Consider the following 23836-nt stretch of genomic DNA (forward strand, 5'->3'; position numbering starts at 1 on the left):
TTTCCCACCATTGGAGCACTGCTCTGTTCACATAAACAGTAAGTAAGCAATTCCTCAAGTAGAGTGCCTGAAGAATCACAGGTGATCTCATTTGGAGCTCCTGCCTGAGTTGGAATTTCCAGCATTGGTGACTAGAGTTAGGATTTCAATACACAGGCAAGTCTTGAAATACTATTCCTTAATCTGGGGAAAATAAGACTAGATGTCCTGGGAAAAATGAAGTGAACCTGGTAGGGGCACACAAAACTCCAGAAAAAAAGGGAGTTGTTTCATGGCTCAAAATTGGAACAAAGGCCTTACATTAACTGTGTTACAAATTTGGATTCCTATTAATGTCTCTTCCAGGTGATAAGTAACTAATTCATCACCCTATGAAGTTCACTGGATTCAAATTTAGAATTACCTGGAGTCAGATCAATATACTATCATAATTGGTTCTTTTTCTGGGAGAGAAGGACACTAGTAAAACCACAGCTGGGTTTATTTAATGTCATTTGTTCTGTAGGTGCAAGTGAAAAAGCCATTGCCTATTATTCCCTATAGACTCATTTGATGAGACTAGAGCTTGTCAAATGTATTTATCATGGTGGTCTGGTGACAGATGGTATAACCAATGTTGGTAAGATTGAGGGTACTGGCTACTGTTTAGGAAAATGTAAGAATGGCATTAGAATGAGCATGTTCTGATGTAACAATTATAACAAAAATGAAAGAAAAGAGACAAAGGGCCACTGTGGGTGGGTGACAACCAGGGGTCTATAGAAAATGAAAAGAAGAATGACCATAAGCAAGCAGAGGAAAAACAAAACAATTTTTACAGACGTCTTGGTCTGATATCTTGGGCAGAGGCTATCTACTATTCAAGATAATTTATTCTGAGGGTCTTGAATTATCTGTATAGTTCTGAAGATCAGCTATGTATAGAATACTCTGGAGAATCCTAGTTTGTAATTTTCTATTGGAGTAGCCACCTTGTTGTGTCAATTCTTAATTGTTTCCTTAGTTGCAAAATGAGTACAACTTGACTCCCTAGAGTTTGATTGATTTATTCCCTGGAGTTTCACTGCTGTATTTTTTGCTAATGGTATTTGATAATGTCCCTCACAATAAGGTTCAAAAACAGTTTTTCTTGGATGACTCTTCCAGTAGACAAAATCTTATGATTTAACATTATAAAGAGGCTGTTTAGGAAGATGTGGGAAGGTGGCCTCAACCTGTTGGTGATAAGACTGTTGGTGACAGTACTTGAGTCCTTTACCCTATTTTTCCATGCCTTCATACAGCATGGTAGAGTATAGTATTGGAGGTAAAATCCCTAAATAAGTGGGCCTTCCAGTTACCAGTTCTTAGGGGGAGGACTGATATGTCCCCAGGGGAGTGAACCAAATGGCCCTAAGGTATTCTGGAAGTACCTTTGCCTAGAGAGTGCAAGGGTTTCTGAAAATTTTGTTAATTTTAACTTAAGGATGCTATTTATTCTTCCAAGCTTTCCAGAAGATTATGGATAGTAAAAGAAGTATAATTTTTGAGTAAGGGTTAATGCCTTATGGAGTTTTGTTATGTGGTTCCTGTATTAGCCTGTTCTTGTAATGCTATAAAGAAATACCTGAGACTGGGTTTTTGGGGAACAGGTGGTATTTGGTTACATGAATAAGTTCTTTAGTGGTTATTTATGAGATTTTGGTGCACCCATTACCCAAGCAGTATATACTGTACCCAATGTATATTATCCCTAATCTTCCTCCCACCATTTCCCCTGAGTCCCTGAGTCCCTGAGTCCCTGAAGTCCGTCTGTTGTATCATTCCTTTCTTTTCTTTTTTTTTTTTTTGAGACGAAGTCTCACTCTGTTGCCCAAGCTGGAGTGCAGTGGCGTGATCTCGGCTCACTGCCACCTCCACCTCCCGGGTTCAAGCAATTCTGCTGCCTCAGCCCCCCAAGTAGCTGGGACTATAGGCACACAACACCATGCCCGGCTAATTTTTGTATTTTTAGTAGAGACGGGGTTTCACTATGTTGGCCAGGCTGGTCTCTTAACTCCTGACCTCATGATCTGCCTGCCTCAGCTTCCCAGAGTGCTGGCATTACAGGCGTGAACCACTGCACCCGGCTCCATTCTATCATTCTTATGCCTTTGTGTCCTCATAGTTTAGCTCCCCCAACATCCCAACATATATATATATATATTTTCAAGATGAAGTCTTGCTCCGTCAACCAGGTTGGAGTGCAGTGGCGCAATCTCGGCTTACTGCAACCTCTGCCTCCTGGGTTCAAGTGATTCTCCTGCCTCAGCCTCCCTGGGATTACAGGCACATGCCACCACACCTGGCCAGTTTTTGCATTTTTAGTAGAGATGGGGTTTCACCATGTTGGCCAGGCTGGTCTCAAACTCCTGACCTCAAGTGATCTGTCCACCTCAGCCTCCCGAAGTGCTGGGATTACAGGCGTGAGCCATGGTGCCTGGCTCCCCAACATACTTTTTAAAAAAATGTTAAAAAATTTTTTCTGGAGTTTTATTATTATTATACTTTAAGTTCTATGGTACATGTGCACGGTGTACAGGTTTGTTACATAGGTATCCATGTGTCATGTTGGTTTGCTGCACCCATCAACTCGTCATTTACATTAGGTATTTCTCCTAATGCTATCCCCACCCTCAGCTCCCCTCACCCCCTGACAGGCCCCGGTGTGTGATTTTCCCCTCCCTGTGTCCAAGTGTTCTCACTGTTCAATTCCCACCTATGAGTGAGAACGTGTGGTGTTTGGTTTTCTGTCCTTGTGATAGTTTGTGAGAATGATGGTTTCCATCTTCATCCATGTCCCTGCAAATGACATGAACTCATCCTTTTTTATGGCTGCCTCCCCAACATACTTTTAAATGACCAGATCTTGTAAGCACTTTTTCCATTCATGAGAACACCACCATGAACAAATCACCTCCCACCAGGCCCCACCCTCAACATTGGTATTACATTTCAACATGAGATTTCAGTGGGGACAAATATCTAAGCCATTTCATTCTGTCCCTGGCCCCCTCCAAATCTCATGTCCTTCTCAAATTGCAAAATACATTCATGCCTTCCCAATAGTTTTCCAAAGTCTTAACTCATTCCAGAGTTAACTCAAAGGTCTGAAGTCTCAAGTTTCATTTGAGACAAGGCAAGTGCTTTCACTTATGAGCCTAAAAAATAAAAAAAAAACAAGTTATTTACTTTCAAGATACAAGGGGTGTATAGGCATTGGGTAAATATTCCTATTCCAAATGGGAGAAAATGGCCAAAAGAAAGGGGCTACAGTCCCCATGCAACTCTGAAATGCAGCAGGGCAGTAATTAAATCTCAAAGCTCCAAAATAACCTCCTTTGACTCCATATCCTGCATCCAGGGCACACTGCTGCAAGGGGTGGGCTCCCAGGCGTTGGGCAGCTCCACCTCTGTGGCTTTTCCATGCTGAGATTGCAAGCTGCTGGTGGCTCTACCATTCTGGAATCTGGAGGGCAATAGTCCCCTTCCCACAGCTCCACTAGGCAGTGCCCCATTGGGGACACTGTGTGGGGGCTCCAACCCCACATTTCCCCTTGACACTGACCTAGTTGAGGTTCTCTGTGAGGGCTCCACCCCCGCAGCAGGCTTCTGCCTGGGCACTGAGTCTTTCTCATACAGACTCTGAAATCTAGATGGAGGCTGACAAGCATTCTTCACTCTTGCACTCTGCACACCAACAGGTTTAATACCACGTGAAAGCTACCAAAACTAACTGCTTGCATTCTCCAAAGTGGCAGCTTGAGCTGCACCTGAACCCCTTTGAACCCCAGCTGGAGCTAAAGCAGCAGATATAGGCAGCACTGTCCTGAGGCTGTGCAGGGCAGCATGGCCATGGGCCTGGCCCATAAAACCATTCAGTCCTCCTAGGCCTCAGGGCCTGTGACAGGAGGGGCTGCCACAATGGTCTCTGAAATGCCTTAGAGGCTTTTTTCCCATTGTCTTGGCTATTAGCACTTGAATCCTTTTTAGTTATGCAAATATCTCTAGCAAGTAGTTGCTCCACATCCTGCTTGAATTCCTCTCCCAATAAAGGTTTTTCTTTCTCTGCCACAAGGTCAGGCTGCAAATGTCCCAAACTTTTACACTCTACTTCCCTTTGAAATACAAATTCCAACTTTAAGTCATGTATTTGCTTCCACATCTGAGCATAGGTTATTAGAAGCAACCAGGCCACATCTTGAATGCTTTGCTGCTTAGAAGTTTCTTCTGGCAGACACCTTAAATCATCACTCTGAAATTTAAACTTCCACAGATCCCTAGGGCATGGATATAATACAGCCAAGTTCTTTGCTAAGGCATAATGGGTAACCTTTGCTTTGGTTCTCAATATGTTTCTCATTTCTATCTGATACCTTGGCAGCATGGACTTCACTGTCCATATCACTATAAGCATTTTGGTCACAAGTACTTAACTAGTCTTTAAGAAGTTCCAAACTTTCCCTCATCATCTTCTCTGCCTCTGAGCCCTCCAAACTCTTCCACCCTCTCGCTGTTACCCAGTTACAAAGCTGCTTCTGCATTTTCAGTTATCTTTATAGCAATGTCCCACTGCTGGATACCAATTTTCTGTATTAGGCCGTTCTTGCATTGCTATAAAGAAATACTTGAGACTGAGTAATTTGTAAGGAAAAGAGGTTCAACTAGTTCATAGTTCTGCAGGCTTTACAGGAAGCATAGTGCTGACACCTGCTCAGCTTCTGGGTATGGGCCCAGGAAGCTACAATCATGGTGGAAGGTGAAGGGTGAGTAGCCACATCACATGGTGAAAACAGGAATGAGAAAGAGTTGGTGGGGGCAGGTATCTCCTAAATGACCAGATCTCATGAGAATGCACTCCATTCATGAGAACTCCACACCCATGATCCAGTCACCTCCCACTAGGCCCCAACCTCAACATTAGTGATTACATTTCAACATAAGATTTGGGTGGGGACAAATATCCAAACTATTAATTTATCAGTTACCCTAAAGTGTATGTGCCTTGATCACTTGCTATAAAAGTTTGGATGTTCCAGGTTGGAAACTTCTTAGTGGCTGTAAGGACTGCAAATTTTCAGAAAGGAAATGCTTCAACCCATTAATATAATACATACAATACTAAAACATACAATAACTAAAACATATTCAAATATCATGAAGGGAGGAGGCTGGATAAAATCCATCTGAAAGTTTCCAGAGGGCTCTTGAGACTTTGGTTCCTGGCCATGTCCTACCTTTACAGTTTTTCCAGGACTATGTTGACAGATGGTGTGCAGCCTAAAAATACTGTTAAAAAGCTGTTCTTTAAAGTTTCTGCATCAATGTTAATTTAAGATAGTAACAGTCATATGTACCATAATGGATAATATAATGGAGAAATTTAGCTGATATCCACTTGAAAAAACCTGGCACAACCACATGGCCATTTTGGGAACACTAGGGATTATTTGAGTGAAGGTTATAATTTTTAACACTTTTCATTTCCAGAATCAGGGCCTTAATGTTGATATTTTTGAATCTCTTGGAATTCCTCCAGAGATGGATCCTTTGAGGGTTCAGTTAGGAACATAGCCTTGGTTAAGGCTGCTTCTTTGGCGTGGTAATCAGCTAGAGCACTTTCTTTCACTTCCATATTATCTTTTTCGTATTATCACTTCTCATACTATCTTTTCATGAGCCTTAGCTTTCATAACAGCTACAATCTAAGAAGTAGGAGTACATCTACCTAATATAAGTTCTTTAATTTGTTGTTCATTTTTGAAGAGGGTTCTATCTGAGGTTAGGAAACGCTCTTTGTTTTTAGAGTACCCTAAAGTCATATACTCCTCCCAAGCATGTCTGCTATCTGTATATATGTTTACTCTCTGGTATTTGGCTAGTTGATGAGCTCTATATAGTAACTGAGATAAGTTCTGCCATCTAGGCTGATTTTACCTCAGATAGGGGACTATATTCTAAAGAGAACTTAAATTAGTAATAGCTTATCCTGCTTAATAACTTCCAGTTTCAGTTTTAAGGTATCATCCATCATAAACAACAACAAAAATATTAGGCCATGGTTCTCACAGGAGTCTCTGATGGATCTGAGTGAGGTACAGAAAGTTCCATAACTTTCTGTTAGGTAAGACAATTGTGAATTCCTTTTTTTTTTTTTTTTCCTGTTAGGAGCAGGAGAATGGCAGGATTCAGAGTGCTGCAGTGGTGAACAGAAATGTCAGAGGGAGAGAATAATAGAGCCAGGTGTGGTGGCTCATGGTTGTAATCCTAGCACTTTGGGAGGCAGAGGCGGGTGGATCACCTAAGGTCAGGAGTTCAAGACCAGCCTGGCCAACATGGTGAAACCCCATCTCTACTAAAAATAAAAAAATTAGCCAGGTGGGGTGGTGTGTGCCTGTAAGTAATCTCAGCTGCTCAGGAGGCTGAGGCCGGAGAATCACATGAACCTGGGAGGCAGTGAGCCAAGATCACACCACTGCACTTTAGCTTGGGCAACAGAGTGAGACTCCATCTCAAAAAAAAAAAGCATTGTAAATGTTTAATTAGTTGGTTGAACATGAAAAACTATTTCTATTCACAAATGATATGATCTTGTGTATAGAAAATGCTAAGGAATCCATTAAAAACCTTTTAGAGTAAATGAGTTTAGCAGCATTGCTGGATACAAGATCAATATACAAAAATGAATAATATTTATTTACTTAATTAATTTAATTTTTTTTTTTTTTTGAGATGGAGTCTCGCTCTGTCACCAGGCTAGAGTGCAGTGGTACGATCTCGGTTCACTGCAACCTCTGCCTTCCAGGTTCAAGTAATTCTCCTGCCTCAGCCTCCCGAGTAGCTGGGACTACAGGCCACCACGCATGGCTAATTTTTGTATTTTTAGTAGAGAGGGGGTTTCACCATGTTGGCCAGGATGGTCTCGATCTCTTCACCTTGTGATCCACCTGCCTCAGCCTCCCAAAGTGCTGGGATTACAGGCATGAGCCACCGTGCCTGGCCAAAAATGAGTAATATTTCTATACATGTGTGATGAACAATTCAAAAATAAAATTAAGAAAACAATTCCAGACCAGACGTGATGGGTCATGCCTGTAATCCCAGCACTTTAGGGGGCTGAGGCAGGAGGATCGCTTAAGCCCAGGGATTCAAGACCGGCCTGGACAACATAGTGAGACCCTGTCTCTACAAAAAATACAAATATTAGCCAGGTATAGTGGTGTGGGCCTGTAGTCGCAGCTACTTGGGAAGCTGAGGTAGGAGGATTGCTTGAGCCCAGAGGGTTGAGGCTGCAGTGAGCCATGATCATGCCACTGTACTCCAGCCTGGGCAATAGAGCATGACCCTGTCTCAAAAAGAGAAAAAAGAAAGAAAGAACGAAGGAAAGAAGGAGGGAAGGAAGTAAGGAAAGAAAACAATTCCATGTGTAATACAATGGCATCAAAAAGTATAAAATACTTAGGAATAAATTTAACAAAAGAAGTGGCAAAACATATTCTGAAAGCTACATGACACTGTTGAAAGAAATTAAAGAAGATAGAAATAAATGAAAAAACATCTCACGTTCATGGATGGAAGACTTACTATTGTCAAGATAACAATAGTACCCAAATTGATCTACAGATTCAAGGCAATCCCTATAAGAATCCCAGCTATATTATTTGTAGAAATTGAAAAGTTGATTCTAGCATTTATATGAAATTGCAAGGGATCTAGAATAGCCAAAACAATCTTGCAAAAGAATAATGAAGTGGAAGGACTCACACTTACTAATTTCAAAACTTACTATAAAGCAACTGTAGTCAAGATGGTATGGAACTGGTAAAATTATGGATATATAGACCAACAGAATAGAATTTTGAGCTCAGAAATAAACCTATGTGTCTATGGTCAACTAATTTTCAACAAGAGTGCCAGGACCATTCTATGGGGAAGGAATAGTCTTTTCAACAAATGGTGCTGGGACACCTGTACAGCCACATGCAAAAACTGGACTCTTACCTAACCCAATATACAAAAATAAATGCAAAATGCATCAAAGCTAAAATGGTAAAACTCTTAGAAGAAAACGGATAAATTTCATGACCTCAGATTTGGCAGTGGGTTCTTAGTTAAATTAGTGGTTTCTTTAAGCTAGGGTGACAGACTGGACGAAGTTTAGGGGAGAAACAGCTAAAGGGTATGGGTTTTCTTTTCGCAGTAATAATAGATGTTCTAAAACTGCCTCTGTTCGTGGGTGCACAGTCCTGTGAATATACTAAAACCCACCAAGTTTTACACATTAAATGAGTGAATTGTGTGGTAGGTGAAATATATCAAAATGTAGCTGTTATAAAAGGGGATGAGGTCAGCCCTAGGGAACTGAGGAGCCTTAACCATGGCCTGAGCTGCCTGTATCTGGTTCTCCAGAGCATTGGTAGCGAGTCCTTCCAGGGAAACACCTGGGAGGGAGGCCTTAAAAAGCGGTTCGAATAACCAGGGTGCAGAAATAGGGGTGATCCCTAAGACTGAGGCCTAATTTGCTGGCCTGGTTTGAGCAAATGAGTAAGGGTGATGAGATGTGGCTTGGACATCCGGGGACCACCAGAAAGAACCTTCGTAAAAATCACAAAGTTTATGATTTTTGAGAGGCTATCAACTCCCAATAAAAAAAATTTGGCCAAGATTCTTGGTAGGGGAAAAGATTCCTTTAGTCCTTGGTATAAGATATCCATTCTCATGGTCAGCTGAACTTTTTTGAGTTCATATACTTGTTACATTAAAATTTTTATTTGGAAATAACTGTAGATTCTCATGCAGTTGTGAGAAATAATACAGAGAAATCCCATGTACCCTTCACCTAGTTTTCTTAATGGTAACACTTTGCAAAACAATAACAATATGACAACCAGCATATTGACATGGATACAGTTAAGATACAGAATATAGTAATTCCTCAATATCCCTGAGGGATTGGTTCCAGGACCCCTGTAGACAGCAAAATCTGCGACTTTTCAAGTCCCTGATACAAAATGACATATAATAGTATTTGCATATAACCCATGCACATCCTCCTGTAGACTTTAATCTCTAGATGACTTATAACACCTGATACAATGTAAATGCTATGTAAGTAGTTGTTATACTGTATTGCCTAGGAAATAATGACAAGAAAAAAGTCTGTACATGTTTAGTACAGACACAACCATCCTTTCTTTTCTGAATATTTTTTATCTTGGTTGGCTGAATCCACAGATAAGGAACCCATGGATATGGAGGGCCAGCTGTACTTCCATTACCACAAGGATTCATGTTGCCCTTGTATAGCCACACCACTTCCCTCCTGCCACCACCCCCTTCCTAACTCCTGACAACCACTCATCTGGTTTCCATTTCTATGTTTGTCATTTCAAGAACATTGTGTAAATTAAGCCATGCAGTATGTGACCTTTTGAAATTGATGTTTCCTTCTTCTTTTTCTTTTTGCGACAGGGTCTTGCTCTGTCGCCCAGGCTGGAGTGCAGTGGTGTTGTCGCAGCTCACTGCAGCATCAACCTCCTGGGCTTAAGCGATTCTCCCACCTCAGCCCCTCAGAGCGCTGGGATTGCAGGCATGAGCCATCGTGCCTGGCCAAGATTGGCTTTTTTCATTTAGCATAATTCTCTGGAGAGTCACCCAAATTGTGTGTATCAATGACTTACTCCTTTTTATTGTGGAGTAGGAGTATATGACATGGATTTACCAGAGTGCGTTTAACCATTCACCCATTGAAAGATGCATGGGATGTTTCCAGTTTGAAGGCTATTACAAATAAAGCTGCCATGAACATTCATAAACAGGTTTTTTTGTGTAAATAGGAGTTTCCATTTATCTGAGATAAATTTTCAGGAATGCAATTGCTAGGCGTAGTAGGGTAGAAGCATGTTTAGCTTTTTTTTTTTTTTTTTTTTGAGATGGAGTCTTGCTCTGTTGCCCAAGCTGAAGTGCAGTGGCATGATCTCAGCTCACTGCAACCTCCGCCTCCTGGGTTCAAGCGAGTCTCCTGCTTCAGCCTCCTGAGTAGCTGGGATTACAGGCACATGCCACCACGACCGGCTTATTTTTGTATTTTTAGTGGAGACGGGGTTTCGCCATGTTGACCAGGCTGGTCTTGAACTGCTGACCTCAAGCGATCCGCCCTCCTCGGCCTCCCAAAGTGCTGAGATTACAGGTGTGAGCCACGGCACCTGGCCCATTTCATTCTCTTAATGGAGTCTTTCATTGAATAAATGTTTTATAAAAAATTTGGGGAAGTCTAATTATTTGATAAAGTATAAGGTTCAGGTTGTGGCTTGCTTATTTATTTTGCCTGTGGTTGTCCAGTTCTTCCTGCACCATTTGTTGAAAAGGCTATCTTTTCCTCACTGAATTGCTTTGGCCTCTTAGTAAAAAAATAAGTTGGGCATTGTTTTAATGCCCTCTCATTCACTCTGTTGGTGAGGGGAAGATTCCAGCTCTGGGGTTTGGGGATGGCTGAACACCTGACACTCGACACTGGAAAGAAGAGCTCCACAGTGGTTTATGACTCACATGTACTGAGAGGAGGATACCCCATGCCCACTGGGCAACATGGGGGCTGCATTTGGGAACAGAGTGAACCAGCAAGGGCTGTGGGAAACAGGCTTTGTAGTATTAAGAGGGAGAGATAACTCCTGGTTCCTGTGGGAGGATGTACTGGTTTGTTTGAATAATTCTGTGGGCTGGCGGGAACTGAACCCCATTACTCTGAGATAAGCAGAAACTGTGCCTGGTCCCTTTGATATAGAGCATTGCTTGGTTCTTATACATGAGGAAGAGTGGGGAGTAGATCTTACAGTTAGGCCATTAGGAGCCCTCCTGATTTCACCAGATGTCAAGGCAGCAGTCCATATTATTGGGCTTTAATTTTAGGCCTTACATAACAGGCATATTTGTGTATTGCTGGATTTTCTAATCTGTTCTGTCAATCTGTCTATCCTCCTGTTGCGGGAAGTCAGGGACCCCAAACAGAGGGACCGGCTGAAACCATGGCAGAAGAACGTGAATTGTGAAGATTTTATGGACATTTATTAGTTCCCCAAATTAATACTTTTGTAATTTCTTAACGCCTGTCTTTACTGCAGTCTCTAAACATAAATTATAAAGATTTCATGGACACTTATCACTTCCCCAATCAATACCCTTGTGATTTCCTATGCCTGTCTTTACTTTAATCTCTTAATCCTGTCAGTTGAGGAGGATGTATATCCTTCCAGGACCCTGTAATAATTGCATTAACTACAAAAATTGTACAGCATGTGTGTTTGAGCAATATGAAATGTGGGCACCCTGAAAAAAGAACAGGATAACAGCAATTGTTCAGGGAATAAGAGAGATAACCTTAAACTCTGACCGCCGGTGAGCCGGGGGGAACTGAGCCATATTTCTCTTCTTTCAGAAGCAAATGGGAGAAATATCACTGAATTCTTTTTCTCAGCATGGAACGTCCCTAAGAAAGAGAATGCGCACCTAGGGGTAGGTCTCTGAACTGGCCCCCCCGGGGCATACCTGTCTCTTATGGTCGAGATTGCAGAGGTGAAATAAACTCCAGTCTCCCATAGCGCTCCCAGGCTTATTAGGAAGAGGAAATTCCCACCTAATAAATTTTGTTCAGACCCGTTGATCTCAAAACCCTGTCTCCTGATAAGATGTTATCAATGACAATGGTGCCCGAAACTTCATTAGCAATTTTAATTTCACCTCGGTCCTGTGGTCCTGTGATCTCACCCTGCCTCCACTTGCCTTGTGATATTCTATTACCTTGTTAAGTACTTGGTGTCTGTCACCCACACCTATTCGCACACTCCCTCCCCTTTTGAAAATCCCTAATAAAAACTTGCTGGTTTTTGTGGCTTGTGGGGCATCACGGATCCTACCAATGTGTGATGTCTCCCCCGGACACCCAGCTTTAAAATTTCTCTCTTTTGTACTCTGCCCTTTTATTTCTCAAGCCAGTTGACGCTTAGGAAAATAGAAAAGAACCTACGTGATTATCGGGGCAGGTCCCCCAATATCCTCCTCCAAAACCACATATTCTTGATTATAAATAAATAAATAAGAGACCCCTGGAGGCCTCTTAGGTGTCTCTTTCTGGCTGACCTAGCTGGCTGTGCTTAATTAAGTGGTGTTACCAGACTCCTCCTACTTGCTGACCAACAAAATCACTGTTCTTAAGAGTTCCCTTAGGTTTGAACTTCCCCAAACTCTGTTTTAAATAAAGTCAGTTCCTTGAGGGGTAGCTTTGGAGCTCTCTGGTCTTGTGGACTCTCTCTCTTACTGGGCAAAATCTCTGAGCCACTACTCCCAGGCAATGGGTGGGGGTGGTAGCCTCAGATCTTCTTGGCTTGATTCTCCTGGTGTGGAATCCCTGTCCAATGAATGAACTGAGATGAGGGCAACGGGAACCCCTACCTCCTCATCCTGGTGCACCAGTGATCCAGGCTTATCCTGTAAGTGGGGGCAGTTTGGAGGAAGGAAGCCTCTGATCTCTCAGCCACACATAGTAGGAATTTAGCCTCTTCAACTAGGAGTTGGAGGAGATGAAGAATCTTGTGGTCTGCCTTTCCCAGCGAGACACCACATCCCTTGATTGGGAGCTGAGGTGAGCCCTGTCTTCTTCATCATACCTGTCGAGAATGGAGCCTTCATCAAGCTGAGGTGGGAAGGAGGGTGCTGAGGGTTGGAGTGGACTGTAGCTCAAGTGCCATGGACTCTTTTGTTCTTATTGCGTTTTAGTAGATCTTCCTGAATAAATGTTTCTTCATTTGCTGCACGTCCTTAGGACAATTTCCAGAGATTAAAAAGCTTCTTAATAGTTTTCACCAATTATGCTTATTTCACTGAGGAGTGGGTCTGCATAACTCCTCACCATGCCACTCTGGAAGTGAAACTCCTCCCTAAGCCAAACTTTCAGAGTCAATGTTTTGGCTAAAGAGGCTAAAAATGTCACCAACAGTTTTCTTCGTACACTGACGGAAGTGTAGGCCCAGAGTGGCCTATACCAGAGGAAACTGAAATACCAGAATTTCCTCGGTATACTACAGAAGAAGTGATCCAAAGGCTTGGGGAGATTAGAATGATAGAGTGGATTTATCTTATGAGAACTGCTCACCCACCTTGAGAGGGTTGGAGGATCCTTCTTTCACTACAGTTGTGAGAAATAAGTTGTGAGATGAGCTTCAGCGTCCTTGAAGAGCTCTGTGATGGCTCTCTTTTTCCACCTTTCCTCCTCCTCCTCCTCCTTCTCCCTCTTCTTCTCCTCCTTCTTCTTCCTTCTTCTCCTACTCCTCCTCCCTCCTCCTTTCTCCTTCTTCCTCCTCCTCCTCTTCCTCCTTCTTCTTCTTCCTTATTCCTCCTCCTCCTTTTTCTTTCTTCTTCTCTCTCCTCCTCCTCCTCATCCTCTTCCTTCTTTTTCTTGAGACGGAGTCTCACTCTGTCGCTTAGGCTGGAGTGCAGTGGTTCGATCTTGGCTCACTGCAACCTCCGCCTCCTGGGTTCAAGCAATTCTCCTGCCTCAGCTCTCAAGTAGCTGGGATTACAGGGACACACCACCATGCCCAGCTATATATATATATATTTTTTTTTTTTGAGATGAAGCCTTGCTCGTGTCGCCCAGGCTGGAGTGTAATGGTGGGATCTCAGCTCACTGCAACCTTCACCTCCCAGGTTCAAGTGATTCTCCTGCCTCAGCCTCCTGAGTAGCTGGGATTACAGGCGCCTGCCACCATGCCTGGCTTTTTATATTTTTAGTAGAGATGAGGTTTCACTGTGTTGGCCAGGCTGGTCTTGAACTGCTGACCTCAGGCAATCCACCCATCTCGGCCTCCCCAAGTGCTGGGATTACAGGCGTGAGCCATCACGCCCAGCCCTAATTTTTTATTTTAAAAACTTTTTGTAGAGGTGGGGTCTCACTGTGTTGTCCAGGGCTGGTCTTGAATTCCCAGACTCAAGTGATCCTTCCACTTCAGCTTCCCAAAGTGTTGGGATTACAGGTGTGAACCACTGCATGTGGCCATGGCTCTTTAGGTCAAAAATATAGAGGGAACAGCTACCATCAAACTAAAACACTAGGCCGGGTGCGGTGTCTCACGCCTGTGATCCCAGCACTTTGGGAGGCCGAGGCAGGTGGCTTACCTGAGTTCAGGAGTTCAAGGCCAGCCTGGCCAACAGGCTAAAATCCTGTCTCTACTAAAAATATTAAAATTAGCTGGGCGTGGTGGCAGGCACCTGTAATCCCAGCTACTCGGGAGGCTAAGGCAGGAGAACCACTAAGGCGGAGGTTGCAGTGAGCTGCGATCATGCCACTGCACTACAGCCTGGGCAATAAGAGCAAATCTCTGTCTCAAAAAAAACCACAAAACACAAAAAACAAAAAAACAAAAACAAAAAAAACAAAAACAAAAACAAAACAACCAAAAAACCCCAAAAAACACTAAACACAATGAAGATAGTGAGGTGACAGGCACAATGTGGTGGCACTTAATCACTGAACAGAAGTTGGGTATGGTTACCATATAGACAGTAGAACAAACACAATCATCAGAACGGCCAGGCTCACCAGGACCTTTGGTGTTGACCTTTGGTGTTTCTGGAAATAAAAGAGATGGAGAACCTACTGAAGTCTTACTGGATTTGTATAGGCAGAAAAGATCTAGGCCTAGTGAACAGAAGTCTGACTTGAATCACCAAAAGAGGGAGTCATGTCTCCTCAATCAATTCCCAGACTTGAGTGAATTCACAGATCCAGAGTCCCTTGAGTGAAGGGCAGGCTGGGTCCCCTCTCAGGAAGGGCATTGGTACACTACCAAAAACGTACAGTTAATCTTCCTTTCAGCCTTCCCCAAAGGTACTTTACCAGGGTGACTATGCATCAAGGACAGAGAAATATCCAGATGTTTTAAGGATTACTCAACACTGCCTCTGAGCTGACACCAATTCCTGGAGACCCAAAATGTCACAGTGACCTGTCAGAGCAGAGGCATAAAGAGATCAGGTGATTGGTGGAGTTTTAGGTCAGGTCTGTCTCACGGTGGGTGCAATAGTCCCAGAACCCATCCTGTGGTTATTCCTGTAGCTATGGGAGGCCAAGGCAGGAGGATTGCTTGAGGCCAGGAGTGTGAGGCTGCATTGAGTTATGATAGTACCAGTACACTCAGCCTGGGCGATACAGCAAGATCCTGTTTCCAAGAAAAAAGAAAAGAAAAAAAAAGAAAATGGACTCACATGTAGAATATACAAAGAATTCTCAAAACACAACAGTGAAAGAAACCAAACAATCCAACTAGAAAATGAGCAAAAGACATGAACAGACATTTTACTCAAGAGGGTATACAGATGGCAATTCTAGAAGCACATGAAAAGAAATTCAACATCATTAGCTATTAGGGAAATGTAAATTAAAACCATGATGATACGTCACCATACCTATGAGAGCAGCTAAAAAAAATGGGGACAACACTGAATGTTAGTGAGGATACAGAGAAACTAGATCTTTCACACATTGCTGGCAGGAATATAAAATGGAATGGCCACTTTGGAAAGTAGTTTGGCAGTTTCTTTCTTTTTTTCTTCCTTTCTTTCTTTCTTTTTTTTTTTTTTTTTTTTTTTTTTGAGATGGAGTTTTACTCTTGTTGCCCAGGCTGGAGTGCAATGGCTCAATCTCGGCTCACTGAAACCTCTACCTCCTGGGTTCAGGTGATTCTCCTGCCTCAGCCTCCTGAGTAGCTGGGATTACAAGTGTGCGCCACTATACCTGGCTAATTTTTGTATTTTTAGTAGAGATGGGGTTTCACCATGTTAGCCAGGCTGGTTTCTAACTCCTGACCTCAGATGATCCACCCACCTTGGCCTCCCAAAGTGCTGGGATTACAGGCGTGAGCCACCATGCCCGGCTGGCAGTTTCTTTAAAAACTAAACATATACTTACCACACAATCTAATAATCTCATGGCTTGACATTTATCCCCCCAAATTAAAACTTACAGCCACACAAAATCATGTACATGATGGATATATTTCAAAATAATTGAAAGCAGAGATTTGAAGAGATTATCTGCACACTCATGTTCACAGCAGCATTATTCACAATAGCCAAAAGGTGAAAGCAACCCAAGTGTCCATTGACAGATGAATGGATAATAAAATATGATCTATTCATACAATGGAATATTATTCATAATATTAAAAGTAAGGAAATTCTGGCACATGCTATACCTGGATGAACCTTGAGAACAACATGCTAAGTGAAATAAGCCAGTCACAAAAGGACAATACTATATAACTGCACTTACATGAAGGGAGAGGGGAATGGGGAGTTATTGTTTAATGGCTGCAGTTTCAGTTTTGAAAGATAAAAGACTTCTGTGGATAGATGGTGGCGATGGTAGCACAACAACGTGAATGTACTTAATGCCACTGAATTGTACACTTAAAAATGATTAAGATGGGCCAGGCCTGGTGGCTCATGCCTATAATCCCAGCACTTTGGGAGGCCAAGGTGGGTGGATCACAAGGTCAAGAGATCGAGACCATCCTGGCTAACACGGTGAAACCTGTCTCTACTAAAAATACAAAAATTAGCTGGGCGTGGTGGTGGGCGCCTGTAGTCCCAGCTACTCAGGAGGCTGAGGCAGGAGAATCGCTTGAACCCAGGAGGCGGAGGTTGCAGTGAGCTGAGATCATGCCACTATACTCCAGCCTGGGCGACAGAGTGAGACGCGATGCGAGACTCCGTCTCAAAAAAAAAAAAAAAAAAAAAAAAAAGGATAGCAATTTTTATGTTATGTGTATTTTACCACAATTTTAAAATTTCTGGCTGGGCACAGTGGCTCATGCCTGTAATCCCAGCACTTTGGGAGTCTGAGGCGGGCGGATCGCTTGAGGTCAGGAGTTTGAGACCAGCCTGGGCAACATGGTGAAATGCTGTCTCTACAAAAATACAAAAATTAGCTGGGCATGGTGGCACAGGCCTGTACCTAGCTACTCAGGAGGGTGAGGCAGGAGAATCACTTGAACCTGGGAGGGGGAGTTTGCAGTGAGCCGAGATCGTGCTATTGCACTCCAGCCTGGGCGACAGAGTGAGACTCTGTCTCAAAAAAATAAAAATAAAATAAAATTTCTAAATATCAAAAAATCACATACATGAATGTTGATGGCAGCTTTGTTTGAAATAGTTAATAACTGAAGACAGGCTGGGTGCAGTGGCTCACGCCTGTAATCCCAGCATTTTGGGAGGCCGAGGTGGGTGGATCACTTAAAGGCCAGGAGTTTGAGACCAGCCTGGCCAACATGGTGAAACCCCGTCTCTACTAAAAATACAAAAAATTAGCTGAGTGTAATGGGACACGCCTGTAATCCCAGCTAATCGGGAGACTGAGGCACGAGAATCGCCTGAACCCAGGAGACGGAGGTTGCAGTGAGCTGAGACTATGCCACTGCACTCCAGCCCGGATGACAGAGCGAGACTCTGTCTTAAGGAAAAAAAGAAAAGGAAAAGGAAAATAAAAATAAAAATAATAATTTGAGACAAACTAAATGTCCTACAATGGGTGAATGGTTAAACAAATGTTAGTGCCATGGAATACTACTCAGCAATGTAAAGGAAGAAACTATTGGTACATGGAACTACTTGGATAGACGTCAAGGGTATTATGCTGAGTGAAAAAAAGCCAGTCATGAGATCATGTATTATCTGATTCCATTTATATAATGTTCTCCAAATGATAAAATTATAGAGATGAGAAACAGATTAGTGGTTGCCAAAGGTTAAAGATGGTGGAGGAGAGGATAAAAGAGGGGGTGGGTTTGACTCGAAGGGAGATGCACAGGTGGTCTTGGAGATAGAACAGTTCTGTATCTCGATTGTGGTGCTGGATACAGAAATCTACATGTGACACAATTGCATAGAACTACACACACATACACAAATGAGTGTATGTAAAACTCATAAAATCTATGGATTGTACCGATGTCAGCTTCCTGGTTTTGATGTTGTACTATAGTTATGTAAGATGTACCATTTGGGGAAACTGAGTAAAGGATACATGGGACCTCTCTGTACTATTTTTGCAACTTCCTATCTGTATCTTTGAATCTGTAATTATTTCAAATTTAAAAGTTAGAAACAAACGACTAAGTAATCAAAACTTGCTTTGGGCCTTAACAGAGTCTGAAGGCTTGACCATTGACCAGCAACTTACCATGCAGTTTAAGCTGCTCATCATGAACTGGCTGTTATATGATCACCAAGCCATAAAGTTGTGTGTGCACAGCAACACTCCATCATCGAATGGAAGTGGTACATATGAAACTGAACTGGAGCAGGACCTGAACATGCAAGCTACACGATCTTCTCTCTCTCAACCCCTACCCACAGCTTCATGAGGAATTACCTGTGACCAGTTGCCTGAAGAAGAAAACTCTTGGGCTTGGTTTACTCATGGTTCTGCATGATCTGTTGGTATCACCTGAAAGTGGACAGCTGCAGTACTGCAATCCCACTCTGGGATGCTTCTGAAGGACGGCGGTGAAGGGAAATCCTCCCAGTGGGAAGAAGATAAGAGTAATGTGCCTGGTTGTTCATTTTGCCTGGTTAGAAGTATAGATCTATACTTTTTCATGAGCAGTGGCTAATGACTTGGCTGGATGGTCAGTACTTGAGAGGAACATAATTAGGAAGTTGGTGACAAAGAGGTCTAGGAAGCAGGTATGTGGACGGACTTCAGCCCAGAATGTGAAGATAATTATTTCCCACATGAGTGCTTATCAAAGGGCGACCTCCACAGAGGATTTTAATGAGGTGGATAGAATAACCCATTTAGTGGATGTCAGTCAGCCTCTTTACTTAGCCAAATGGACTCATGAATAAAGGGCTAGGGACGGAGGTTACACATGGGGTCAACGTGGACTTTCACTCGCCAGGGACAATCTGGCTACAGCTCCTGATATGGCAACACTCCTGGGGGCTCAGCCAGCTATCTGGTTGTAGGTTGGACCATGGAAGGGGCAGCAATTGTTCTCACTAGAATAGACACTTTGGATATGGATTTGCTGCTCCTGCCCACAATGCATCTGCCAAAACAACTATCCTTGGACTTAATACTTAATTATTTCACACACTGTTGCCTCTGACTTAGGAACTCACTCCACAGCAAATGAAGTGTGGCAGTAGGTCCTTGCTCATGGAATTAGCTGGTCTTACCATGTTCCCAATTATGCTGAAGCAGTTGGCTTTACACATAGGTGTAATCAATCTCTTTTCTCTTAATTTCGCCAACTCAATATATAAAAGGCCTGTTGAAAATGGTGTCCATCAAAATAACCTGGAGTGAAATAAGTTGTCTATTTCAGCAAAGAAAATGGGAAAATAATAGATGAAACAACTGTGTTCCTCTTGATAATCGTTAGCTCTAGCTTGTCAGTATTTTTACTCTTCGGTATGTTTGAAAATTTTTATGCTAGACTCGAAAACCAGACTACCCTCTTACAAGACATTGTATCTGAGCAGGCTACCCTCTTACAAGACATTGTGCCCTTCTGTGTTGCAGGTGTGTGGGTCACTTGAGTAGGCGTAGATGGTATGGAGGCAATAAAAAAACCATGGCCCAGGGCTGAGATATGCATGTGTGACCAAACGTTAGAATCAGTATGAATCCACAAGTGTATGTGAAATGCAGGTCATTTAAGTGCTTAATCTAATGAAACTCAGAGCTTTACTGGAGTTGGGGATGAACACTTTCTCTACATTCCTCGCTTATTCATCCCTTGGATCCTCATTGCACTTGGCCCCCTTCCGTGCTTCTATGAACCTCGCAGGGGTCCGCAGTGCCAGCTCGGGTAAGTCCGAGGGTCCCCCGCCAGCGGACCCCTCCAGAGCTCCTGCACGAGCAGCCAAATCCACCCGGCCGGTCCTGCCCTCTCTCCGGCGCTGCAGGCGCCAGCTAGCCCCGCCCACGCCCGGCCGCCAGTCCAAGCTCCGCCCTCGGGTCCTAACGCGAGGCGCCTGCGGGGCTGTCCGCGGCCGCGCCGGGCTCCGCCTGCCGTGTGGCCCGTCCGGACAGTCCCTCACCCCGGCCTGCGCTGCTGCGTGGACTCGGGCCTCAGGAATTCCGCTGCGGCCCAAGGCTTGCCGCTTGACGAGGAGCAGTCGCGGTAGGCGGTGGGCAAGGCTGCCCTGGGCGGAGGCCGAGGCGCGGCTCGGACTCCAGCATGGCGACCGCGGTGCGCGCTGTGGGCTGCCTCCCCGTGCTGTGTAGCGGGACGGCAGGTGAGAGCTGGGACGCCGGGAGCAGGGGCTCTGAGCGGGCCGGGAGTGGGGGGCTCGCCTGGGGCCTGCAGAAGTCGGGGCGGAGGGAAGCGAGAAGCCGCGGCCCCCGGCTCTTCACGCCGTGCCCCCACCTTCCTCCGGAGCCGCTGTGTGACCTTGCGCGCGTCCTCTCCCTCTCTGGGTCGCGGAGCTCTTGTCTGTAAAATGAGGGGGAACTGGACGTCGTTCTTCAGGGTTCTTCCCAGTTCACGAAACCGCTTGAGCGTGCTTGGCGAAGAGGAGCGGAAACTGGCAAGCATCGCCTTTGGGGCGCGTGCGACCCCCGGGTTCATTTGATGTTGACGTGGGTTTGTCCTCCAGCATAACGTTTATCTCAAGGAGACGCTCCGTGATTGACTTTGCATTTTCTGTTTGCTCAATTTTACTGGAAGTCCACAATCCACCGTTTGTAGTTTCGAAATCTGAAGAGCCCTAAAGCCCGAATATGTGTATTTTAAAACTCATTTAGCTGCAATCTTTGACCTGAAGTCATTTGGCAGAAAATCTGACTTGAACATTGTTTTGTCCGTGTTGTCTCCGTCTCCTCCTTTGTTTTTTTGTTTTTGTTTTTGTTTTTTTGAGACAGTCTTACTCTGTCGCCCCGGCTGGAGTGCAATGGTGCGATCTCGGCTCACTGCAACCTCCGCCTCCCGGGTTCAAGCGATTCTCCTGCCTCAGCTTCCTGAGTAGCTGGGATTACAGGCGTCTGCCACCATGCCTGGCTAATTTTTGTATTTTTAGTAGAGACAGGGTTTCACCATGTTGGTCGTACTGGTCTCGAACTCCTGACCTCGTGATCCACCCGCCTCAGCCTCAAAGTGCTGGGAGTACAGGTGTGAGCCACCACGCCCGGCCGTCTCCTGCTTTTTCAAGGCCCTGTTCAAATGGCTCCTAGCTGTTGTAGCTTTCCTTCATTTTCCTCACCTTATCTTCGCAATGCCTTCATGAGGTATATAACTGCTGTTCCCATTTTACAGATGAGGGAGTTAAGGCACACAGCTTCAGAAACTTGCTTAAGGTTAGGCTAGGTGGACAATCAGGTTTTTGCACCCATATCACCTGGCTCCGAAGCCTGTTTTTTGTTTTTGGTAACGGCTTCCTTGTTGAGACATAATTCACATACCATACAATTAATCCGTTTAAAGTGTACATTTCAGTGGTTTTTAGTATATCACCAGAGCAATGCAGCCAACATTATAATCACTGTAAAAAGAAAACCTGTACCTTTTAGCTGTCACTTCCCAGCTTCCCATTGGCCTCCAGCACAACCACTGATGTACTTTCCTTCTCTCTCTCTGTAGCTTGCCTGTTCTGGACATTACATATAAGTAGAATCATGTAATATGTAGTCTTTTGTGATTGGCTTCTTTCATTTAGCATAATGTTGTAAAGGTTCATCCTTGTAGCATGTACCAGCACTTCATCCTTTATGGCTGAATGATATTCTGTTGTATGAATACCACATTTTGTTTATCTGCTCATCAGTTGAACATTTGGGTTGTTTCCACCTTTTGGCTCTTAGGCCTATTTTGCTAGAAACATTTGTGTGCAATGTTTTTGTAAGTATATTTTTATTTCTGTTGGGTATATACTTAGGATTGTAATTGCTAGGTCACATGGAAACTGTGTTTAATGTTTCTTTTTTAACCCCTTTCTGTCGCCCTGGCTGGAGTGCATTGGCACGATCACGGCTCACTGCAGCCTCCATCTCCTGGGCTTAATCCATCCTCCCACCTCAGCCACCTGAGTGGTTGGGATTACAGGTGCATGCCACCATGCCCGGCTAGTTTTTCTTTATTTTTTGTAGAGTGGGTCTCACTATGTTGCCGAGGCTGGTCTCTGACTCCTGGGTGCAGGCAATCCTCCCGCCTTGGCCTCCCAAAGTGCTGGGATTATAGGTGTGAGCCATACATGTGACATGTATGTTTAGGTGTCAAGGAACTGCCAAACTGTTTTCCAAAGCTGCACCATTTTACATTCCCACCAGCAGTATATGAGGCTTCCAATTTCTCTACTTCCTTGCCAGCACTTAATGTCTGTCTTTTTCACTATAGCCATCTTAGTGGATGTGGGTTTTTGTTTTTTTTTCGAGACAGGGTCTTGTCCCATTGCCCAGGTAGAAGTGCAGTGGCACAGTTGCAGCTCACTGCAGCCTCAACCTTCTGGGCTCGGGTGACCCTCCCACTTCAGCCTCCTGTGTAGTTGGAACTACAGATGTGTGCCATCATGCCTGGCTAATTAAAGAAAAAAATTTGTAGAGACAGGGTCTCGCAATGTTGACCAGGCTGGTTTTGAACTCCTGGGCTCAAGCAGTCCTCCCGCCTTAGTCTCCCAAAGTGCTGAGATTACAGGCATGAGCCTCCTTACCTGGCCAGCCCAGTGGATGTGAAGTGGTATCAGTTTGTGGTTTTGATTTGCATTTCCCTCATGAATAAGAAGCATATTATCATGTGCTAATGGCCATTTGTATATGTTTTCTTTTGTTTTTGTGTTTGTTTTTTTTTTGTGAAATAGCTATTCAAATATGTTGCCCACTTTTATATTGGGTTGTCTTTTTATTGTTGAATTGTAGGTGTTCTTTATGTTTTTTAGGTACAAGACCCTTATATCATATATATGATTTGCAAAATTTTTGTCCCATTCTGTGTGTCTTTTCACTTTCTTGATAGTATTTTTGAAGCCACAAGTTTTAAATTTTGATGAAGTCTCATTTGTCTATTTTTTTTCTTTTTGTTGCTGTGCTTTTGGTATCTCATCTAAGAAGCCATTGCAAAATCCAAGGTCATGATGATTTATCCCTATGTTTTCTTCTAAGTTTCAACGTTTTAGCTCTTACCTATAAGTCTTTGGTCCATTTTGAATTAATTTTTATATATGGTGTGAGGTAGGGTGCCAACTTCATTCTTTTACATGTTGATATCCAGTTGTCCCAGCACCACTTGTTGAAAACATGATTCTTTCCTCATTGAATGGTCTCAACACCCTTGTCAAAAATCACTTGCCCATAAATGCTGTGTCAGAGCCTGTTCTGGAGTACCACACTGTGTGAGAGGGTACACAGTACAGTCAGCGTGGTGTTGCGGGGGTTCCAGAGGGAAGGGGGAACATTGTAGGATCAGGGAGGCTTCACTAAGAGGTGATGTTTCAGACAAACAGAGAACCTTGCAGAGACACAGAAGTATGCGAGAGCACAGTAGGTTCAAGACTGACTACAAGTCTGGCATGGCCAGAGGGAAGATGGAGGAGAGAAAGGTGGGGCAGCAGGCTGGTGTGGAAGCTTGGGGCCATGTGGCAGGCCTGTAGGCCATGCTGAGGAGTTTTGACTTTGTTCTGAAGATAGTAGGGAGCCAGAGAATAATCTGTCAGAGCTGTGAAGTGACCAGACCTGTTATTTTAGAAAAGCCATGAAGCAGAGAGGGAGAGATTGAAATTGGGAAACCTGCTAGGAAACTTGTTACTCTGTGGCTGAGTGGTGATGAGG

At 43.8% G+C, this 23836-nt stretch overlaps 2 protein-coding genes across 4 annotated transcripts in view; both read left to right on the top strand.

Annotated features, from left to right (window-relative positions):
* Positions 1-19868, top strand: part of ZNF514 (zinc finger protein 514) — a 36945-nt gene extending 17077 nt beyond the window's left edge. For both annotated transcript variants that reach the window (XR_010109194.1, XR_010109195.1), the window contains exon 6: positions 18217-19868. The gene's annotated coding sequence lies outside the window, so the exon portion shown is untranslated. The remainder of the gene's footprint in view (positions 1-18216) is intronic.
* Positions 19869-20020: 152 nt separating this feature from the next.
* MRPS5 (mitochondrial ribosomal protein S5) overlaps positions 20021-23836 on the top strand; it is a 35273-nt gene continuing 31457 nt past the window's right edge. Inside the window, exon 1 of one of the 2 annotated variants that reach the window (XM_003830979.5) lies at positions 20021-20316. In XM_003830979.5, the coding sequence (XP_003831027.1) occupies positions 20259-20316 (58 nt within the window). In that variant the 5' untranslated portion in view covers positions 20021-20258. Of the gene's footprint in view, positions 20317-21283; positions 21305-23836 lie in introns of those variants that run through there. The other variant, XM_057301272.2, reaches the window with a different exon arrangement.

This window comes from Pan paniscus, chromosome 12 (assembly GCF_029289425.2).
Source record: "Pan paniscus chromosome 12, NHGRI_mPanPan1-v2.0_pri, whole genome shotgun sequence".
Classification (NCBI taxonomy): domain Eukaryota; kingdom Metazoa; phylum Chordata; class Mammalia; order Primates; family Hominidae; genus Pan; species Pan paniscus.